General features: G+C 55.6%; 1 protein-coding gene across 11 annotated transcripts in view; it reads right to left on the reverse strand.

The window, feature by feature from the left end:
• Positions 1-19,030, reverse strand: part of mycbp2 (MYC binding protein 2) — a 104,766-nt gene that overhangs the window by 41,916 nt on the left and 43,820 nt on the right. For 7 of the 11 annotated variants that reach the window (XM_064311762.1, XM_064311759.1, XM_064311755.1 and 4 more), the window contains 19 exons: positions 18,552-18,697; positions 17,906-18,016; positions 16,127-16,231; positions 13,503-13,622; positions 13,018-13,099; positions 12,731-12,848; positions 10,975-11,179; positions 10,707-10,860; positions 10,364-10,535; positions 9,297-9,423; positions 8,830-8,957; positions 7,216-7,307; positions 6,725-6,859; positions 6,405-6,488; positions 6,062-6,158; positions 4,941-5,133; positions 4,438-4,712; positions 3,288-3,509; positions 2,616-2,807 (listed from right to left, as the gene is read on the reverse strand). In XM_064311762.1, the coding sequence (XP_064167832.1) occupies positions 2,616-2,807; positions 3,288-3,509; positions 4,438-4,712; positions 4,941-5,133; positions 6,062-6,158; positions 6,405-6,488; positions 6,725-6,859; positions 7,216-7,307; positions 8,830-8,957; positions 9,297-9,423; positions 10,364-10,535; positions 10,707-10,860; positions 10,975-11,179; positions 12,731-12,848; positions 13,018-13,099; positions 13,503-13,622; positions 16,127-16,231; positions 17,906-18,016; positions 18,552-18,697 (2,758 nt within the window). The remainder of the gene's footprint in view (positions 1-2,615; positions 2,808-3,287; positions 3,510-4,437; positions 4,713-4,940; positions 5,134-6,061; positions 6,159-6,404; positions 6,489-6,724; positions 6,860-7,215; positions 7,308-8,829; positions 8,958-9,296; positions 9,424-10,363; positions 10,536-10,706; positions 10,861-10,974; positions 11,180-12,730; positions 12,849-13,017; positions 13,100-13,502; positions 13,623-16,126; positions 16,232-17,905; positions 18,017-18,551; positions 18,698-19,030) is intronic. The other 4 variants (XM_064311757.1, XM_064311766.1, XM_064311761.1 and 1 more) reach the window with 3 other exon arrangements.

Raw genomic sequence — 19,030 nt, forward strand, 5'->3', positions numbered from 1 at the left:
AATACACCGGATCTCCAGCAGGTGGAGCGAATGAGTCAAACGGCCACAATCAAGCTAGGAAAAACAGTTCAACAATAAATAAATCCATCTTAAAAATGAATCAAAGTTCAGATTTTACTGCCAATCCAAAATGTAATGTTTGGATATTTTAAGAAACAGCCTATAAGATCAAAGAATAGCAAAGTAAAGTAGTTTCACTGTACACCAGCACTGCACCACACTGTCACTACCCCTGACTCACTGTACACCAGCACTGCACCACACTGTCACTACCCCTGACTCACTGTACACCAGCACTGCCACTGTCACTCCCGACCACTGTACACCAGCACTGCACCAACTGTCACTATCCCTGACTCACTGTACACCAGCACTGCACCACACTGCACTACCCCTGACTCACTGACACCATCACGCACCACTGCACTCCCGACTCATGTACACCAGCACTGCACCACACTGTCACTACCCCTGACTCACTGTACACCAGCACTGCACCACACTGTCACTACCCCTGACTCACTGTACACCAGCACTGCACCACACTGTCACTACCCCTGACTCACTGTACACCAGCACTGCACCACACTGTCACTACCCCTGACTCACTGTACACCAGCACTGCACCACACTGTCACTACCCTGACTCACTGTACACCAGCACTGCACCACACTGTCACTACCCTGACTCACTGTACACCAGCACTGCACCACACTGTCACTACCCCTGACTCACTGTACACCAGCACTGCACCACACTGTCACTACCCCTGACTCACTGTACACCAGCACTGCACCACACTGTCACTACCCCTGACTCACTGTACACCAGCACTGCACCACACTGTCACTACCCTGACTCACTGTACACCAGCATGCACCACACTGTCACTATCCCTGACTCACTGTACACCAGCACTGCACCACACTGTCACTACCCCTGACTCACTGTACACCAGCACTGCACCACACTGTCACTACCCTGACTCACTGTACACCAGCACTGCACCACACTGTCACTACCACTCCTGACCGCACTCACACTGTCACTACCGACACTGTACAGCACTGCACCACACTGTCACTATCCCTGACTCACTGTACACCAGCACTGCACCACACTGTCACTACCCTGACTCACTGTACACCAGCACTGCACCACACTGTCACTACCCTGACTCACTGTACACCAGCACTGCACCACACTGTCACTACCCTGACTCACTGTACCAGCACGACAACGTCACTATCGCCACTGTCACCACACTGTCACACTGTCACCCCTGACTCACTGTACACCAGCACTGCACCACACTGTCACTACCCTGACTCACTGTACACCAGCACTGCACCACACTGTCACTACCCTGACTCACTGTACACAGCACTGCACCACACTGTCACTACCCTGACTCACTGTACACCAGCACTGCACCACACTGTCACTACCCTGACTCACTGTACACCAGCACTGCACCACACTGTCACTATCCCTGACTCACTGTACACCAGCACTGCACCACACTGTCACTACCCCTGACTCACTGTACACCAGCACTGCACCACACTGTCACTACCCCTGACTCACTGTACACCAGCACTGCACACACTGTCACTACCTGACTCACTGTACACCAGCACTGAACCACACTGTCACTACCCCTGACTCCTGTACACCAGCACTGCACCACACTGTCACTACCTGACTCCTGTACACCAGCACTGCACCACACTGTCACTACCCCTGACTCACTGTACACCAGCCTGCACCACACTGTCACTATCCCTGACTCACTGTACACCAGCACTGCACCACTGTCACTACCCCTGACTCACTGTACACAGCACTGCACCACACTGTCACTACCCCTGACTCACTGTACACCAGCACTGCACCACACTGTCACTATCCCTGACTCACTGTACACCAGCACTGCACCACACTGTCACTACCCCTGACTCACTGTACACCAGCACTGCACCACACTGTCACTATCCCTGACTCACTGTACACCAGCACTGCACCACACTGTCACTACCCCTGACTCACTGTACACCAGCACTGCACCACACTGTCACTACCCCTGACTCACTGTACACCAGCACTGCACCACACTGTCACTACCCCTGACTCACTGTACACCAGCACTGCACCACACTGTCACTACCCCTGACAGACTCACTGTGGATCAGACACTACTGTTATTACACAGCTTATGAGCAGTGTGGACCCGTCCAAGCTCAGAGAAAAGTGCATTATAACCAGCGAAACATCATCTTGAATTTGCTGTTGCTTGGGAGCTTTGCTGCCTTGTACAGCAAACAGAGTGAGTTCTGGAAGGAGGCAGAGTGAGTTTTGAAAGGAGGCAGAGTGAGTTCTGGAAGGAGGCAGAGTGAGTTCTGGAAGGAGGCAGAGTGAGTTTTGGAAGGAGGCAGAGTGAGTTTTGGAAGGAGGCAGAGTGAGTTCTGGAAGGAGGCAGAGTGAGTTCTGGAAGGAGGCAGAGTGAGTTCTGGAGGGAGGCAGAGTGAGTTTTGGAAGGAGGCAGAGTGAGTTTTGGAAGGAGGCAGAGTGAGTTCTGGAAGGAGGCAGAGTGAGTTTCGGGGCCCGGCTGTACCTCGGAGCCCAGGGCCGAGGCGGTGAGCTCGCTGACGATGCTGGCCAGGAGGCCGCAGGTGTTGGACACCAGGTGAGGGGAGAAGAGCTCCACTTCCTTCCTCAGGCTCTTCCTGACAGGAAGCACCACGATCACCAGCATCTTCTCCAGAACCTCCCGGAAGCTGGTCATGCCCATGAGGTTCTCCTCCGTCTGCCCAACACAACGAACACATGAGACAAGCTCCACAGTGCCCCCTACAGGGAGAGCAGCGCAGCTACAACTACAAAACACCACAGGAAATACATAACACCCTGCGTTCTGAAAAACACAGCCTGACCAAATCTGTAAACTACATTAAAAACAAGGCTCTTCTAGGACTGGTTATGGCAGCAAGATTAATCGACATCCATGAATTTGTTTTTCTAAAATTTTCAAAAGCGTTGATCAGAACCAGTTTAAATGCCGATATTAACCCTGTGAAGAGCAGGTTTTCTGGAATGTTTTTTTTCCAGAATTCTAAGCCAGTGTTCTAGAACTCCACTGCTTTTAGTCGCCAGTAGTGACTGTGACATCATCAACATTAGAATGTTCAGTTAAGAACATTCTGATCACACATCTGTGACCTCACACCTCACAGGGTTAACAGGGAGCCCAGCTGGAATGTGGGCTGAGCAGGAGCAGCACACTCACGTGGCTGAGCTTCTCCATGTGCGCCACCAGCAGGGGGAAGCGGTGAGCCAGGGCGGAGTCGTTCTCTGTGCTGACCTGCTTGACCAGTGAGCGCAGCAGCACCTCCCCGTCGTAGGCGATGGGCAGGATGGAGGTCAGCTTGACGGAGGTGTTGCACAGCGCTGACATCACCGCGGCTAGCAGACGGCTGCTGGACGTGCGGAAGTTCGCCTCCTGGATGTCCTGAGAGACAGCGGGGAGACGCGCATGTGTGAGCGCAGGGACCAAACGCACCGCACACTGCGGGACTTCCTCACACTGCAGGACACCCTCACACTGCGGGACTACCTCACACTGCGGGACTTCCTCACACTGCGGGACACCCTCACACTGCGGGACGTCCTCACACTGCGGGACTTCCTCACACTATGGGACTTCCTCACACTGCGGGACTTCCTCACACTGCAGGACGTCCTCACACTATGGGACTACCTCACACTGCAGGACTTCCTCACACTGTGGGACACTCTCACACTGCGGGACGTCCTCACACTATGGGACTACCTCACACTGCAGGACTTCCTCACACTGTGGGACACTCTCACACTGCGGGACACCCTCACACTATGGGACTTCCTCACACTGTGGGACACTCTCACACTATGGGACTTCCTCACACTGCGGGACTTCCTCACACTGCGGGACTTCCTCACACTGCGGGACGTCCTCACACTAGGGGACTACCTCACACTGGGGGACTACCTCACACTGGGGGGCTTAAACACTCTTATCCAGAGGAAATAGCTCAGAACACAGGCAGGTACTCGTTGTCTTTTTAAGGTGCAAAACTACTCGTATTACAACAGGAAACCAAGAAGAGCCCTCAGGTTCTTGTGAATATTACTGCCTTCATTATAGCATGTGCTACATATAAACACACCCACATTAATATAGTAAAAGCAAAATGCCAAGTATTTAAAAGTGATGTTCACCTGTAGCTGTGCTCAGGTGAGTGGTGTTCACCTGTAGCTGTGCTCAGGTGAGTGGTGTTCACCTGTAGCTGTGCTCAGGTGAGTGGTGTTCACCTGTAGCTGTGCTCAGGTGTGTGTAGTTCACCCGTACCTGTGCTGAGGTGTGCTGAGGCGTGAGGGTGGGGCGGGGTGGGGCTCACCTGGTCCAGGCAGTTGAGCAGGTCGCACAGGCAGGCCCACTGCAGCGCGGGGGTGGGGTAGAAGGAGTGGAAGCAGGCGGTGAAGGTGTTGTGGCACTCCTGCAGGACGGCCTCCAGCAGGGCCAGTGGCTGGCTCAGGTAGCCCTGCGGGTCGTTGTCCAGCTTGGTCAGGCAGTTATCCATCCCCTCCGACAGAACCTTCTTCAGCAGGCTGCGCGTCTTCCCCACACACTCCGCCAGCCTGCTGGACTCGTCCACCACCGCCTTGCAGCTGGCTGCAGAGACACACACACACACACAGTGATGACACACACACGCAGTGCAGATACACACACACACACAGCGCAAACACACACAGGCACACATATACACACAGCACCCACACACAGCGCAGACACACAGACCACAGACACACAGCGATGACACACACACACACACACACAGACACACACACACAGCGCAAACACACATGTGCGTGTGAGCGCTGGGGCAGGTGAACTCACCTGAGATGGGGAAGATCTCGCAGATGTACACGCGGAGCAGGCGCAGGCAGCAGGTCCCCACGAAGCGCAGGCGCTCCAGGTCCAGCAGGGTGGCGGTGAACTGGAAGCCCTTCAGGCCCCGCAGCTCCTCCACACCCAGCACCAGCGTGGTCCAGCTCCAGTGCAGCACGCTCAGCAGGGACTCAAAGCACTCCTGCAGGGGGGGGGACTCGGTTCAGCTCCCCAACACTGACTCAGCTACACCCCAACACTGACTCAGCTAAAACCCCAACACTGACTCATAAACCCCAACACTGACTCAGCTAAAACCCCAACACTGACTCACAAACCCCAACACTGACTCAGCTACACCCCAACACTGACTCACAAACCCCAACACTGACTCAGCTACACCCCAACACTGACTCATAAACCCCAACACTGACTCGCTCAGCACCCCAACACTGACTCAGCTACATCCCAACACTGACTCAGCTAAAACCCCAACACTGACTCACAAACCCCAACACTGACTCAGCTACACCCCAACACTGACTCACAAACCCCAACACTGACTCGCTCAGCTCCCCAACACTGACTCAGCTACACCCCAACACTGACTCACGCCCACCAACCCACCCAACACTGACTCAGCTACACCCCAACACTGACTCGCTCAGCTCCCCAACACTGACTCAGCTACACCCCAACACTGACTCACGCCCACCCAACCACCCAACACTGACTCAGCTACATCCCCACACTGACTCACCCTCCATAAGTCCCTCTCACACCCACTGGATCTCCAGAGCTGTCCTGTGGCTCCTGAGTGCTTTTACTTTCTGCCAGTTAATCAGTGTGACAGAGGGGACTTGCACTGACCAGGCAAAGCCATTAGGGATCAATAACACACTGTCGCTTCACAGCTAACACCGATCAGCAATAAGCTGATCAATAACTCTACGTGTACTGAAGACACCAGCGGCACAGACTGCAGGGCGGGAGATTTAACATGCAGAACCTGTAAAAATCCCACTACAGGCTGATTTCAGCCAGAGAAAGGGCGAGAGAAATGGGCGGAGTCAGCACATAAAAGGAACCCAGAACATCCCAGGCAGAGGCCACGCCCCTTTAAAACGCACCACGGAGACGGTCCGGGCGAAGGACCTCTTCAGGATGTGGACCGGCTCGCTGGTCTGCTGCTTCCCTTTGGCGGCGTTGGCGTCGTTTGACGGAAGCCTGCGGAAAACGCCACAAAACCCACATGAGAACCAGCATGCACACGCAGACAGAACCCACATCAGAACCAGCATGCACACGCAGACAGAACCCACATCAGAACCAGCATGCACACGCAGACAGAACCCACATCAGAACCAGCATGCACACGCAGACAAAACCCACATCAGAACCAGCATGCACACGCAGACAGGAGAGAGAGGCCCGTTTGGGTCTGTACGGACGTGCAGACAGAACCGGACTTGCCTGTAGAGCAGCTGAGGTATCTGACCCGCGTTCACATCCGTACCGTTGTTGGACTTCTTGGAGCTCTTGAACTGAAAGACGACACTGCAAGCAGGGAGAGGCCATTAACACACAAACGTGCTATGAAGCTGGACACGGTCAGTACAGGGATGCGCACGCAATTCTCTGATCCAGAGTCATTTAAACAGATCAGATTCACTACACAGAGTGCGTTTAAACAGCTGGATATTTCACTCAAGCCAGGGAGTTACACACGCAGTTCCTCAGCCAATCGGCCGTGTGCCCCTGTGCGTAGAGAGCTGTGATTGGGCGGTGCGTACCCGTCGTCGGTGGTGATGGTGGCCTGCCCGTGCGAGCCGCAGTCGCTGCTGGGGCCCGAGACGCGGGCCCAGGCCACGTACCACCAGCCCAGCTGCAGCAGCACCGGCTCGTCAAACATCATGGCGTACTTCTCCCTGGGGGGAAGGGGGGAGGGGAGAGCGCCGTCACACACACACACATATATATATACACACACACACACTCTCTCCCTCTCTGCAGTGTTTACCCGGTGGCGCAGTCACACACACACACACACACACACACACTCTCCCTCTCTGCAGTGCTTACCTGGCGGCGCAGTCACACACACACACACACTCTCACACACACACACACACTCTCCCTCTCTGCAGTGCTTACCTGGCTGCGCAGTCACACACACACACACACACACTCACACACACACACACTCTCCCTCTCTGCAGTGTTTACCTGGCTGCGCAGTCACACACACACACACACACACACTCTCCCTCTCTGCAGTGTTTACCTGGCTGCGCAGTCGTACGCCAGCACGTCCGTCTCAGCCAGCAGGTCCCCGTCTGTCTCATGGTCTCCCCCGTCTGGACCCAGCTCAAACAGCTGCAGGACAACCAGCCGTTAACACATCTGGACCCAGCTCAAACAGCTGCAGGACAACGAGCCATTAACACATCTGGACCCAGCTCAAACAGCTGCAGGACAACGAGCCATTAACACATCTGGACCCAGCTCAAACAGCTGCAGGACAACGAGCCGTTAACACATCTGGACCCAGCTCAAACAGCTGCAAGACAACCAGCCGTTAACACATCTGGACCCAGCTCAAACAGCTGCAGGACAACCAGCCTTAACACATCTGGACCCAGCTCAAACAGCTGCAGGACAACAGCCTTAACACATCTGGACCAGCTCAAACAGCTGCAGGACAACGAGCCGTTAACACATCTGGACCCAGCTCAAACAGCTGCAAGACAACCAGCCGTTAACACATCGGACCCAGCTCAAACAGCTGCAGGACAACCAGCTATAACCATCTGGCCCCCAAACAGCGCAACAGAGCTGTAACCCACATCTGGGCCCACGCTCAACAGCTGCAAACCAACGACCGTTAACCCATCTACCGCTCAAACCGCAGCAAGAGCCTACCAACGCCCAGCCAAACAGCTGCAACAACCACGTACTCTGACCCCAGCTCAACCGCACAGCAACCACATTAACCACATCTGACCCCTCAACAGCTGCAGTAAACGCTACCATCCGCTGGCTCAACCCCACAGCCCAACCCCACAGCCCAACCCCACAGCCCAACCCCACAGCCCCAACCCCACAGCCCCAACCCCACAGCCCTAACCCCACAGCCCCAACCCCACAGCTCCAACCCCACAGCCCCAACCCCACAGCTCTAACCCCACAGCCCCAACCCCACAGCCCTAACCCCATAGCCCCAAACCCACAGCCCCAACCCCACAGCTCTAACCCCACAGCCCTAACCCCACAGCTCTAACCCCACAGCTCTAACCCCACAGCCCTAACCCCACAGCCCTAACCCCACAGCCCAACCCACCACAGCCCAACCCAACCACACAGCCTAACCACCCACCCAGCCCAACCCACAGCTCTAACCCCACAGCCTAACCCCACAGCCCTAACCCCACAGCCCCAACCGCCACAGCCCTAACCCACAGCCCAACCCCACACCCTAAACAGCCCACCACAGCCCTAACCCCACAGCCCTAACCCCACAGCCCAACCCACACCCCTAACCCCACAGCCCAACCCCACAGCCTAACCCCACAGCCTAACCCCACAGCCTAACCCCACAGCCCACAGAGCCTCCAACCCCACAGCCCAACCCCACAGCCTACCCCACAGCCTTACCCCTAGCAGCAACCCACAGGCCCTAACCCCACGCTCGACACGCCCAGCCCCAACCCCACAGTACAGCTCCTCACAGCTGCAGCAGGAGCTGAAATCCTAAAGCAGCCCCACTAAGATCCTCTCACACGGACACTGTGACACGTTCCCTAGCAGAGACACAGGAGGGGCTGGCACTGTGACAGACCCTGGGTTTAATTATCCTCCCTGTGCCTGTTAAAACAGCCGCGGGACGGGACCGGCTCACCTTGATTTTGGCGGTGTACTCCCCCCGGCCCCCAAACAGCCCCAGCCCCCCCAGCAGGATGTCGGCGTCGGCGCAGAACCGGATGGCCTCCACGGAGTGGGCGGAGTAACCCCAGCCGCCCCCATGACCTGGAACCAAACGCACCGTGATGTCATCACACCGCACGGGATTTAAGACCTGAGGGGCGGGGTGCTGTTAGGCTATGAACATCTCACTAGAGCAGCGGGGAGTTAGGAGTGTTAAGACCACTCTGGTCGCAGGCAGTCACAGCCAATCACAGCCGGTCACAGGCGGTCACAGCCAATCACAGGCAGTCACTGCCGGTCACAGCCGGTCACAGCCGGTCACAGGCAGTCACAGCCGGTCACAGGCGGTCACAGGCAGTCACAGGCGGTCACAGCCAATCACAGCCGGACACAGGCGGTCACGGGACCGAGCACAGCTCACAGGACAGCATGCGCACTCACTCTCGAACCGGTTGACCACGCTGTAGTCCTCCTTGGAGTAGACTTTCAAGACGGCCTGCGTCTCTTCTTCAGTGCTGGCCACGCCCATCTTCAGGTCCTGCATGGCAGCGAGCGTGTCCAGGCACCCTGAGGAGACACACACAAACACACACATATACACACACACACGAATACAATTAAAACCAAGGTCAGTGTGACTGTATCAGAGGTGCGGAATAATTGTAACAGTAAATTAAAACACCCTAAAATGTGTGTAGGTAGGTTTTTTCTGCACATACTAATGTTAATCAAGGAAACACATTTCCACTGGTAATGTGAGACCAGCCACATCCTGACATTATTAAGCACAGGGTTTTATCCATGAAAAGACTGCGTAAACACTGACGCACAAGCAACTTCAAAACTTACCATGACGTGAGTTGTGGTAATATTCAAATAGATGAGGAAAGCAGCTTTTGTTTGTTTCTTAACACCCAGGTAAGCATTTACAAAGCAAATAGCCGACCACACAGACCAGCCAGGTGTGTGTTCATTATAAATGGCTGTGAGCAGGTAGCCCTTTATTTTCCATTAACACGTGCAGGGCCCCATGGGAGCGGGTGGGGGTGGGGCTTGGGAGTGGGGTGGGGGTTTAGGGGGCTCATACCCAGGATGTGCAGGGCCCATGGGAGCGGGTGGGGGGTGGGGTTTAGGGGGCTCATACCCAGGATGTGCAGGGCTCCATGGGAGCGGGTGGGGTGGGTTGGGGGGTAGGGCATACCCAGGATGCGCAGGGCTCCATGGGAGCGGGTGGGGGGTGGGGTTTAGTTGGGGGCCATACCCAGGATGTGCAGGGCTCCATGGGAGGAGGTGGGGGGGGGGGTTAGGGGGCTCATACCCAGGATGGCAGGGCTCCATAGGGGAGGGGGGTGGGGGTGTGGGGGTTAGGGGGTGCCATACCCAGGATGTGCAGGGCTCCATGGGAGCGGGTGGGGGGTGGGGGTTATGGGGGGTGCCATACCCAGGATGTGCAGGGCTCCATGGCGGGTGGTGGGGGAGGTGGGGTGGGTTGGGGGGCTCATGACTCACAGGATGTGCAGGGCTCCATGGGAGCGGGTGGTGGTGGCGTGGGGGCCGGATGGCAGTGCCAGCTCAGGGCTCAGGATGCTGCAGCGCGCCTGCAGGTCGGAGGCGGATGGCACGCGGGCATCAGCGATCACCGCGTTATAGCAACACATCTCCCGTGAGGCGGGCAGGAACCTGGGGGGGGGGGGGGGGAGAGAGAGGGAGAGAGGGCATGAGACTGGCCTTAAGCCAGTGACCCAAACTCCCTCATCCTGCCTGCAGTAGGGTGGACCACTGAAAGGTTACACAGGGATGTTTGTTTTCTGTTTGACAGACAGGTGTAAGGCCTAACGCAGCGGGACACACCTCCAGATGACGTCATACACGGGGTCCAGGCAGAGGCCGAAGCCCTGCAGGTCCTCCTGCTCCGAGTCGCTGAAGGTCCGGCAGCTGCCGTCCGTCTTGTTAATCAGCAGGCATTTAAAGGGGGGGGGCTCGGAGACCGAGGAGGGCACCAAACCTGGGGAGGGGGGGCGGAGAGACAGGCACCACCTTCAGCAAAAAGCACGCGCACCACCGGCACTGGCCAGCAGAGGGCCGAACGCGGGAGGAGGACGGGGGGGCGGGGCCTCACCGATGATGTGCTTGCTGGCGAAGATCTCGGAGGTGGCGAGCACGTGCGAGTTGATGAGCGCCTCGTCGATGCGCAGGAAGGTCTGGTCCCCGCTCGCCCCGATCCAGGTGGCCTTGCGCCCGTATTTCGCCCCGATGTTGGGCATGGGGGAGGGCCGGGCGTTCCAGTAGGGCACGTCCAGAATGGGCCGGCCCAGCTGCCCTTTCTGTGAGGGGACCGCACGTCAGCCCAACACACTCGCAGCACTGAGCACCCTCAGCCCAACACGCTCCCAACACTGAGCACCCTCAGCCCAACACACTCCCTGCACTGAGCACCCTCAGCCCAACACACTCCCAACACTGCGCACCCTCAGCCCAACACGCTCCCAACACTGAGCACCCTCAGCCCAACACGCTCCCAACACTGTGCACCCTCAGCCCAACACACTCCCAACACTGAGCACCCTCAGCCCAACACACTCCCAACCCTGTGCACCCTCAGCCCAACACACTCCCAACACTGCGCACCCTCAGCCCAACACACTCCCAGCACTGAGCACCCTCAGCCCAACACTCTCCCAACACTGCGCACCCTCAGCCCAACACACTCGCAGCACTGAGCACCCTCAGCCCAACACACTCCCTGCACTCAGAACCCTCAGCCCAACACACTCGCAGCACTGAGCACCCTCAGCCCAACACACTCCCAACACTGAGCACTCTCAGCCCAACACACTCCCAACACTGAGCACCCTCAGCCCAACACACTCCCAGCACTGAGCACCCTCAGCCCAACACACTCCCAGCACTGAGCACCCTCAGCCCAACACACTCCCAGCACTGAGCACCCTCAGCCCAACACACTCCCAGCACTGAGCACCCTCAGCCCAACACACTCCCAGCACTGAGCACCCTCAGCGCAACACACTCCCAACACTGAGCACCCTCAGCCCAACACGCTCCCTGCACTGAGAACCCTCAGCCCAACACACTCCCAACACTGAGCACCCTCAGCCCAACACGCTCCCAACACTGAGCACCCTCAGCCCAACACACTCCCAGCACTGAGCACCCTCAGCCCAACACTGAGCACCCTCAGCCTAACACACTCCCAACACTGAGCACCCTCAGCCCAACACACTCCCAACACTGAGCACCCTCAGCCCAACACATTCCCAACACTGAGCACCCTCAGCCCAACACACTCCCAACACTGAGCACCCTCAGCCCAACACACTCCCAACACTGAGCACCCTCAGCCCAACACACTCCCAACACTGAGAACCCTCAGCCCAACACACTCCCTGCACTGAGCACCCTCAGCCCAACACGCTCCCAACACTGAGCACCCTCAGCCCAACACACTCCCAACACTGAGAACCCTCAGCCCAACACACTCCCTGCACTGAGCACCCTCAGCCCAACACGCTCCCAACACTGAGCACTCTCAGCCCAACACACTCCCAACACTGAGAACCCTCAGCCCAACACACTCCCTGCACTGAGCACCCTCAGCCCAACACACTCCCAACACTGAGCACCCTCAGCCCAACACGCTCCCAACACTGAGCACCCTCAGCCCAGCACGCTCCCAACACTGAGTACCCTTAGCCCAACACAACAACCCGCGTCACTGCACGTTACAGACACACCCTCTCATCCCACTCCAATACACACACCTACACTCCCACAGCGATCACCGCACACTCCACACAGCAGGGTAACAAACAGCAGCCCGTCGCCCCGGCGACGTACAGAGAGGAGGAAGACCGTACCGAGAAGCTGCCGAAGGTGAAGACCTGTCCGTCAATCAGGAGCACGGCCGTGTGGTTGCTGCCCGCCGTCACCTGAACGCTGGGCCCCGGGAGAGCCTGGACTAGAGTAGGAGCGCCCCTGAACACAGCACAACACAGGGGGGTTAGAGTGAGTGTGCGTGTGTGTGTGTGTGAGAGAGAGTGTGTGTGTGTGAGAGAGATAGAGTGTGCATGTGTGTGTGTGTGAGAGTGTGTGTGTGTGTGTGTGTATATGAGTGTGTGTGTGTGTGTGTATGTGCGTTCTTTACCTGGAGTTCACGTCTCCATGTCCCAGCTGGCCGTGCTGCCCGTAGCCGAAGGTATAAACGTCCCCGTTCTCCATCAGCACCACTGCAGAGGAGAGGAGAGGACAGGAGAGGACAGGAGAGGAGAGGAGAGAAGGAGAAGAGAGGACAGGAGAGGAGAGAAGGAGAGGACAGGAGATGACAGGAGAGGAGAGGGGTAAGGGGAGAGGAGAAACTGTCAGCTGCTATTTCAAACCATTTCATCTGTCCTTTCCCCCCAGCACTCATCTGACTGCCACGGCCCAGTTCATGACCAGTGCAAAGCGAACTCGCATCCCAGAGTGCACCGGGACCAGCGTGGAGGCCAATGAGCAACAGGTTCCAAACGCGCCTCAAACCGGCTGTCGCTCATCGCCTCGCTTAGTCTTACCCTCAGAGAGCACTGGGGGGGGGGGGGGGGCGAAGGCTGGGGGGGGCGGGGGGGCGGCTGGGGGGGCGGCGGAACGTACCGGAGTGGTGGAAGCCGCAGCTGACCTGCACAGCGCGCATCTCGCAGTCGAAGCGCACCGCCCCGGGGGGGTAGGTGGTGATCTTGCTGGCGTCCTTGTCTCCGCGCTCGCTGCTGCGGTCTGTGGAGCAGGAGAGGGACAGTCAGGACTGTGGGGGGGGGGGGCAGCCGAAAGAGACGGGCGGGGCACCAGGACTCTCAGGCCGTACCTGAACACCTGACACCTGGAGAGAAAACATCATACAGCAGTGAAGAACAGAGCGAGGGATGGAGGGATAGAGGGAATGATGGAGGGTGTGCTAAATGAAAGACAGCAGTGGGAAAAGAAAGGGTTTGTACCCTAATAAATAATCTAATAATTGATAAAAAGATCAATCTGCATAGTGTCATGCGTGACGGTACAACAACACGGAAAGGCCACTGGGACCGACACACCTGGTGGCCCAGGTAAAACCACCTCACTCTGAACACACAATCCAGTCGAGGTCCATTTTGAACACTGGAAAACTGCCAATGTTTTGTTTACATCCATGTGGCAGGAGCGACATTTTATGTTTCAACTCCAAAGTGTGTTTGGAAATCGTTGCAGAGTTGTGTGATTAAGATTTCTAAACCCACAAAGAATGGTGTTTCGGAGATGATTTTATTTTTACAAAATTTGTATTTGACTTGTACTATAGACGTGTTTAGTTGAGCAATGCATGACACACAGGAGGAATGCCATGCACAGCCGATGTTAGGAACATGGCAGCCAACACTGGGGTGAGAATATGAACGCATGGGCAGAAAGGAGGGTCTGGCTAACACTCTGCGTAAGGAGCTCCGTTCACAGGGGACGTGAAGGACTGTGGGGCGTATTTCAGGGCTGTTAAAAACACTCACACTAGCAGCCGGAAGCAATCTGAGAGCCAACACCAGCAAACATAAGCGGCAGCAACTGCCACACCTGCAGCCAATCAGGAGCCCTGTTACTGAGGTGAGTATGACCAAGATCCATGAGAAGCCAATCAGGAGCCCTGTTACTGAGGTGAGTATGACCAAGATCCATGGCTGCGTCCGAAATAGCATACTACGCAAAACATAAATGGTAAATGGACTGCATTTATATAGCACTTTTATCCAAAGCGCTTTACAATTGATGCCTCTCATTCGCCAGAGCAGTTAGGGGTTAGGGGTTAGGTGTCTTGCTCAAGGACACTTCGACACACCCAGGGCGGGGTTTGAACCGGCAACCCTCCGACTGCCAGACAATCGGTCTTACCTCCTGAGCTATGTCGCCCCACAACATACTATATAGTGCATACTATCATTCAGCTCACTTAGTATCCATTTCTCATTTCAAGCCACTAACGTCTGTGACAGATCTACTCTGGAAGCTAGCTAACATTGTGTACGGAAAACAGAAAAAGATTTAAAACGCAAATACAGCCATTGGTTTTAACTAAGCTAAGTATAGTGAGAAATAATACATATACATGTGACTCTCACCACTTCGGCTTAAACTGGCCTCCACCAATATTAGCTGTCTGGTTACTTGGGTTGTGAACTATCACAATGCATTGTGGGACAGTCATGACAGCGTAGTGTCCAGTGTTGGCACATTTATGATATCTCACCGGATGTAGTATGAAATCCGGGTATTTTTCGTACACCATTTCATGCATACTATGGTTTCGGACAGACTAAAAATGTTCCCATACTATTTTTGTGTACTAAATAGCATGCTAGTATGCGATTTCGGATGCAGCCCTTGAGGAGCAGGGACAAGCTACACAGAGCCCGGTGGGGGTTATGAACCAATCAGGCCCTGCGACAGACAGGGAGGCCACTCCCCCTCCCACAGGGCACTCCCCCCAGCAGGACCCTCTGACAGGTAACAGGGAGAGGAGACAGACAGAACGCTCCTCAGGAAGGGAGAAACAGGAGCACCACGCGGTTATACTGGGGTTCGGAGGAGGTCAACTTAGTCTATGACCTATGACCTATGACCCAGAGATTCCAGGATGAACAATACATGCTTGAGAAATTTGAAAGTGTGAAAATATTTATTTGAATTACAAACTCAGTGAAGGCAAGAAAGTAGACTATTTTTTTCCATCTCATTCAGGAAGTGGAACCTGCATCTCTCCAGTATAACCGCAGAGCGCCACATACGCCATTTTACACGGTCTGTGAGCCTCTTCAGTGTTAGGACCAGTAAAAACGCAGACAGCCCCTGTCGTGGCCTGGAACCGTCTGGGCAGCGAGTGCATGGTGCGGAAAGACGTGACTCTCTCTCCTCTGACTCTTCCGCACGCCAAGGTCCCTGTGCTCAGGAGCGGTGTGTCTAACACACCCCCACATTTACATTCCGCTCACCAGCCGCACAGCGCTGGGGTGATAAATCCAGCAGGAGAGCTTTATGGACTTTTATTTAGCGCACGCACAGAGCACAGAGCCCGCCGTCATCCACAGTGTGTACCGCTACACCGGGGAAGAGATTAACGTCCTGGACATGACCACCCCCCCCCCCACCCTCTCTCGGGATGGTCTTCTAACGAACCCAAGAGAGTCACCCCCCCTCCCCCAAGACGGGCCGGAGGGGGGGCGAGGCAGCCCGTTAGCGCTGGGAGGCCGCAGTAGTACCTTTGTGCTTATTCCGCTCGAGCTTTGCCTGCTGGGGGGGTCTGAGCCGGGCTAGCGCCTGCTCGCGCTGGTTCATTAAAATGGGACCGGGGATAAGGAGGGGACCTGGGGGAGAGAGGCACGTTCACATGCAGGGGCACAGCGCACACCAGGAGCACAGCACCATGAGGAGCACAACACCATGGAGAACACACAGGGCAAATCATAATGCACACGTAAGCAGAGGAACAAATTAAATAAACCAAAATAAACCACCTGGAAGAATGAACAACACACACACACACACACACATGAACACACAAACACCCACACAAACACCCACACACACACACACACACACCCACATGAACACACAAACACACACACAAACACCCACACACACCCACATGAACACGCACACAAACACAAACACACACCACCAGTGGAAGTTTAACTGACTGGGCTTTCTTTCTGTAACTTAATTAAGCCAATTAAGTTTTTTGAGATGAGGTGAAGAGCAGTACCAGCTGAGAGAAATGGGAGGACTGAGCAGATGCACTTTCTCATTATGAATAAGATCTCTTTCTGTTGCCGTTAGGACTGAAATGTGCTGTGATCGTGGTTAGTCAGGATATGCTACTGATGTCCGCGCCGGGCCTAAAAAGTCAAAGGAGGAATTGCGGGGGTGAAAAAAGGGATGTAGCCAATCAAAGCTAGACACGCTCAGTGCATGAGCAGGTCTGAGCCAATCAAAGCTAGGCACGCTCAGTGCATGAGCAGGTCTGAGCCAATACAAACAGGACCTGAGGATTCCAATACAAACAGGACCTCGGCATCCTGACACAGTTCCTGGCTGAGCTCGCAGTCAGAACGCGTCGATCTTCTGAGCGTGCTCAGTACGAGAGGAGACTGTGACGGGCAGACGTGCCATGTGGTCTGCAGGATGGCTGAGTCTCCAGCCATCTGTGACTCCCGGCCCCCCCCCGTATAGGCGGGGGTTCGATCCCCCGCCACGGCACCTTCTGAGCTGCGACCCCTTCTCTAAATGGTAAATGGACTGCATTTATATAGCTTTACAACTGATGCCTCGAATTCACCAGAGAAATTACGGGTTAGGTGTCTTGCTCAGGGACATTTCGACATGCCCAGGGCAGGGGATCGAACCAGCAACCCTCCGACTGCCAGACAAGCGCTCTTACCTCCTGAGCTATGTCGCCCCCATATGTCGCTCTCCTGAGCTATTCTCTACCCCTCTGCTTTCTACCCATCTGAGTAAAGCAAAAAAAAAAAAAAAAAACGGGGCCTGCAAACGAGGCCTGGACACAAGGCCCTGACATGGGGCCTGCAAGGGCGGGCCGGACACCGGGCCTGGACAAGTGGCCTGCAAACGGGGCCCAGACATGGAGCCTGCAAACGGGGCCTGGACAAGTGGCCTGCAAACGGGGACAGGACAAGTGGCCTGCAAACGGGGCCCAGACATGGAGCCTGCAAACGGGGCCCAGACATGGAGCCTGCAAACGGGGCCTGGACAAGTGGCCTGCAAACGGGGACAGGATACGGGGCCTGCAAACGGGGCCCAGACATGGAGCCTGCAAACGGGGCCCAGACATGGAGCCTGCAAACGGGGCCCAGACATGGGGCCTGTAAACGGGGCCTACAAGGGGGGCCCGGACACCGGGCCTGGAAATGGGGCCTGCAAATGGGGACAGGACACAGGGCCTGCAAACGGACAACACACTGGGCCTGCAAACGGGGCCCGGAAACGGGGTCTGCAAACGGGGCCCAGACACGGGGCCCTACCTCGGCCCTCGTCCAGCCGGTGCCGGCGGTTGATGCGCTGCCTCTTCTCTTCCTGGCGGATCTGGATGTGCTCCTCAATATTCACGCCTGGGGGGGGAGGGACAGGCACAGCTGAAATAAGAGCGGTTGAGGATGTTTGGGCCAAAAGAAGGGGGGACAGACAAGACAGACACACAAGATGAGTATCGAGGATGGAGGAACACGGCGTCATGGATACAAACAGGACACAGCTTTTCCAGCAGGAGCTACACCTGCAGGGCCTAATGCAGTACAGCCCTGGCAGGCAGCAGCTCAAACACACAGCAGTGGTACAGGTCTGCATGTGCAGCATGGTATGGTCATGAGATTCAATGACAGCACTGTTACGAGTATGAATGTATTCTGAAGAACAATCATAAGTTTGCCACAAAATTACTTAAGCATAAAAATGGAAACAGATCAGTTTTAGCATTAAAAAGCCAGAAGAGTGCACTCAAAGCAATTTAATTGATCATTAGCAAAATGCCCACATGCCCCACCCTCCTTAGCGACAGTTGCTAAGTACAACAAAATAAGATGGGAGTCAACAGGCAGCATCAGCTTGAGAGAATTACCGCAGGAAATTACAGATGCGCAATTTCAGGCGAAAGAGGAAGTAGTTTCATACCTAAAAGCAGGTCCAGCGGAATCATCTCCTTCACGGCGTCGAAGATGCCCCTCTGCCGAGCTTCCTGTCCGTCCAGCTCACGGGCACACGCCTTACAGCAGCCGCAAGCAGAACAGCCGGACTCCCCCGAGCCACAGCCACACACCCTGAGGACCAAACACACACACAGCGCTCACACCTCATACTACAGAGTAGCCGCACACCCTGAGGACCAAACACACACACACACACACACATACACACACACACTTACACTCACATACCTCAAACCTACAGAGCAGCCGCACACCCTGAGGACAAAACACACACATGCATACACACACACACACACAACACACACACACACACACACACACACACACACACACACACACACACACACACACACACACACACACACACACACACACACAACACACACACCACACACACACACACACACACACACACACACACACACAACACACACACACACACAC

Source organism: Anguilla rostrata, chromosome 15 (assembly GCF_018555375.3).
Source record: "Anguilla rostrata isolate EN2019 chromosome 15, ASM1855537v3, whole genome shotgun sequence".
Lineage (NCBI taxonomy): Eukaryota > Metazoa > Chordata > Actinopteri > Anguilliformes > Anguillidae > Anguilla > Anguilla rostrata.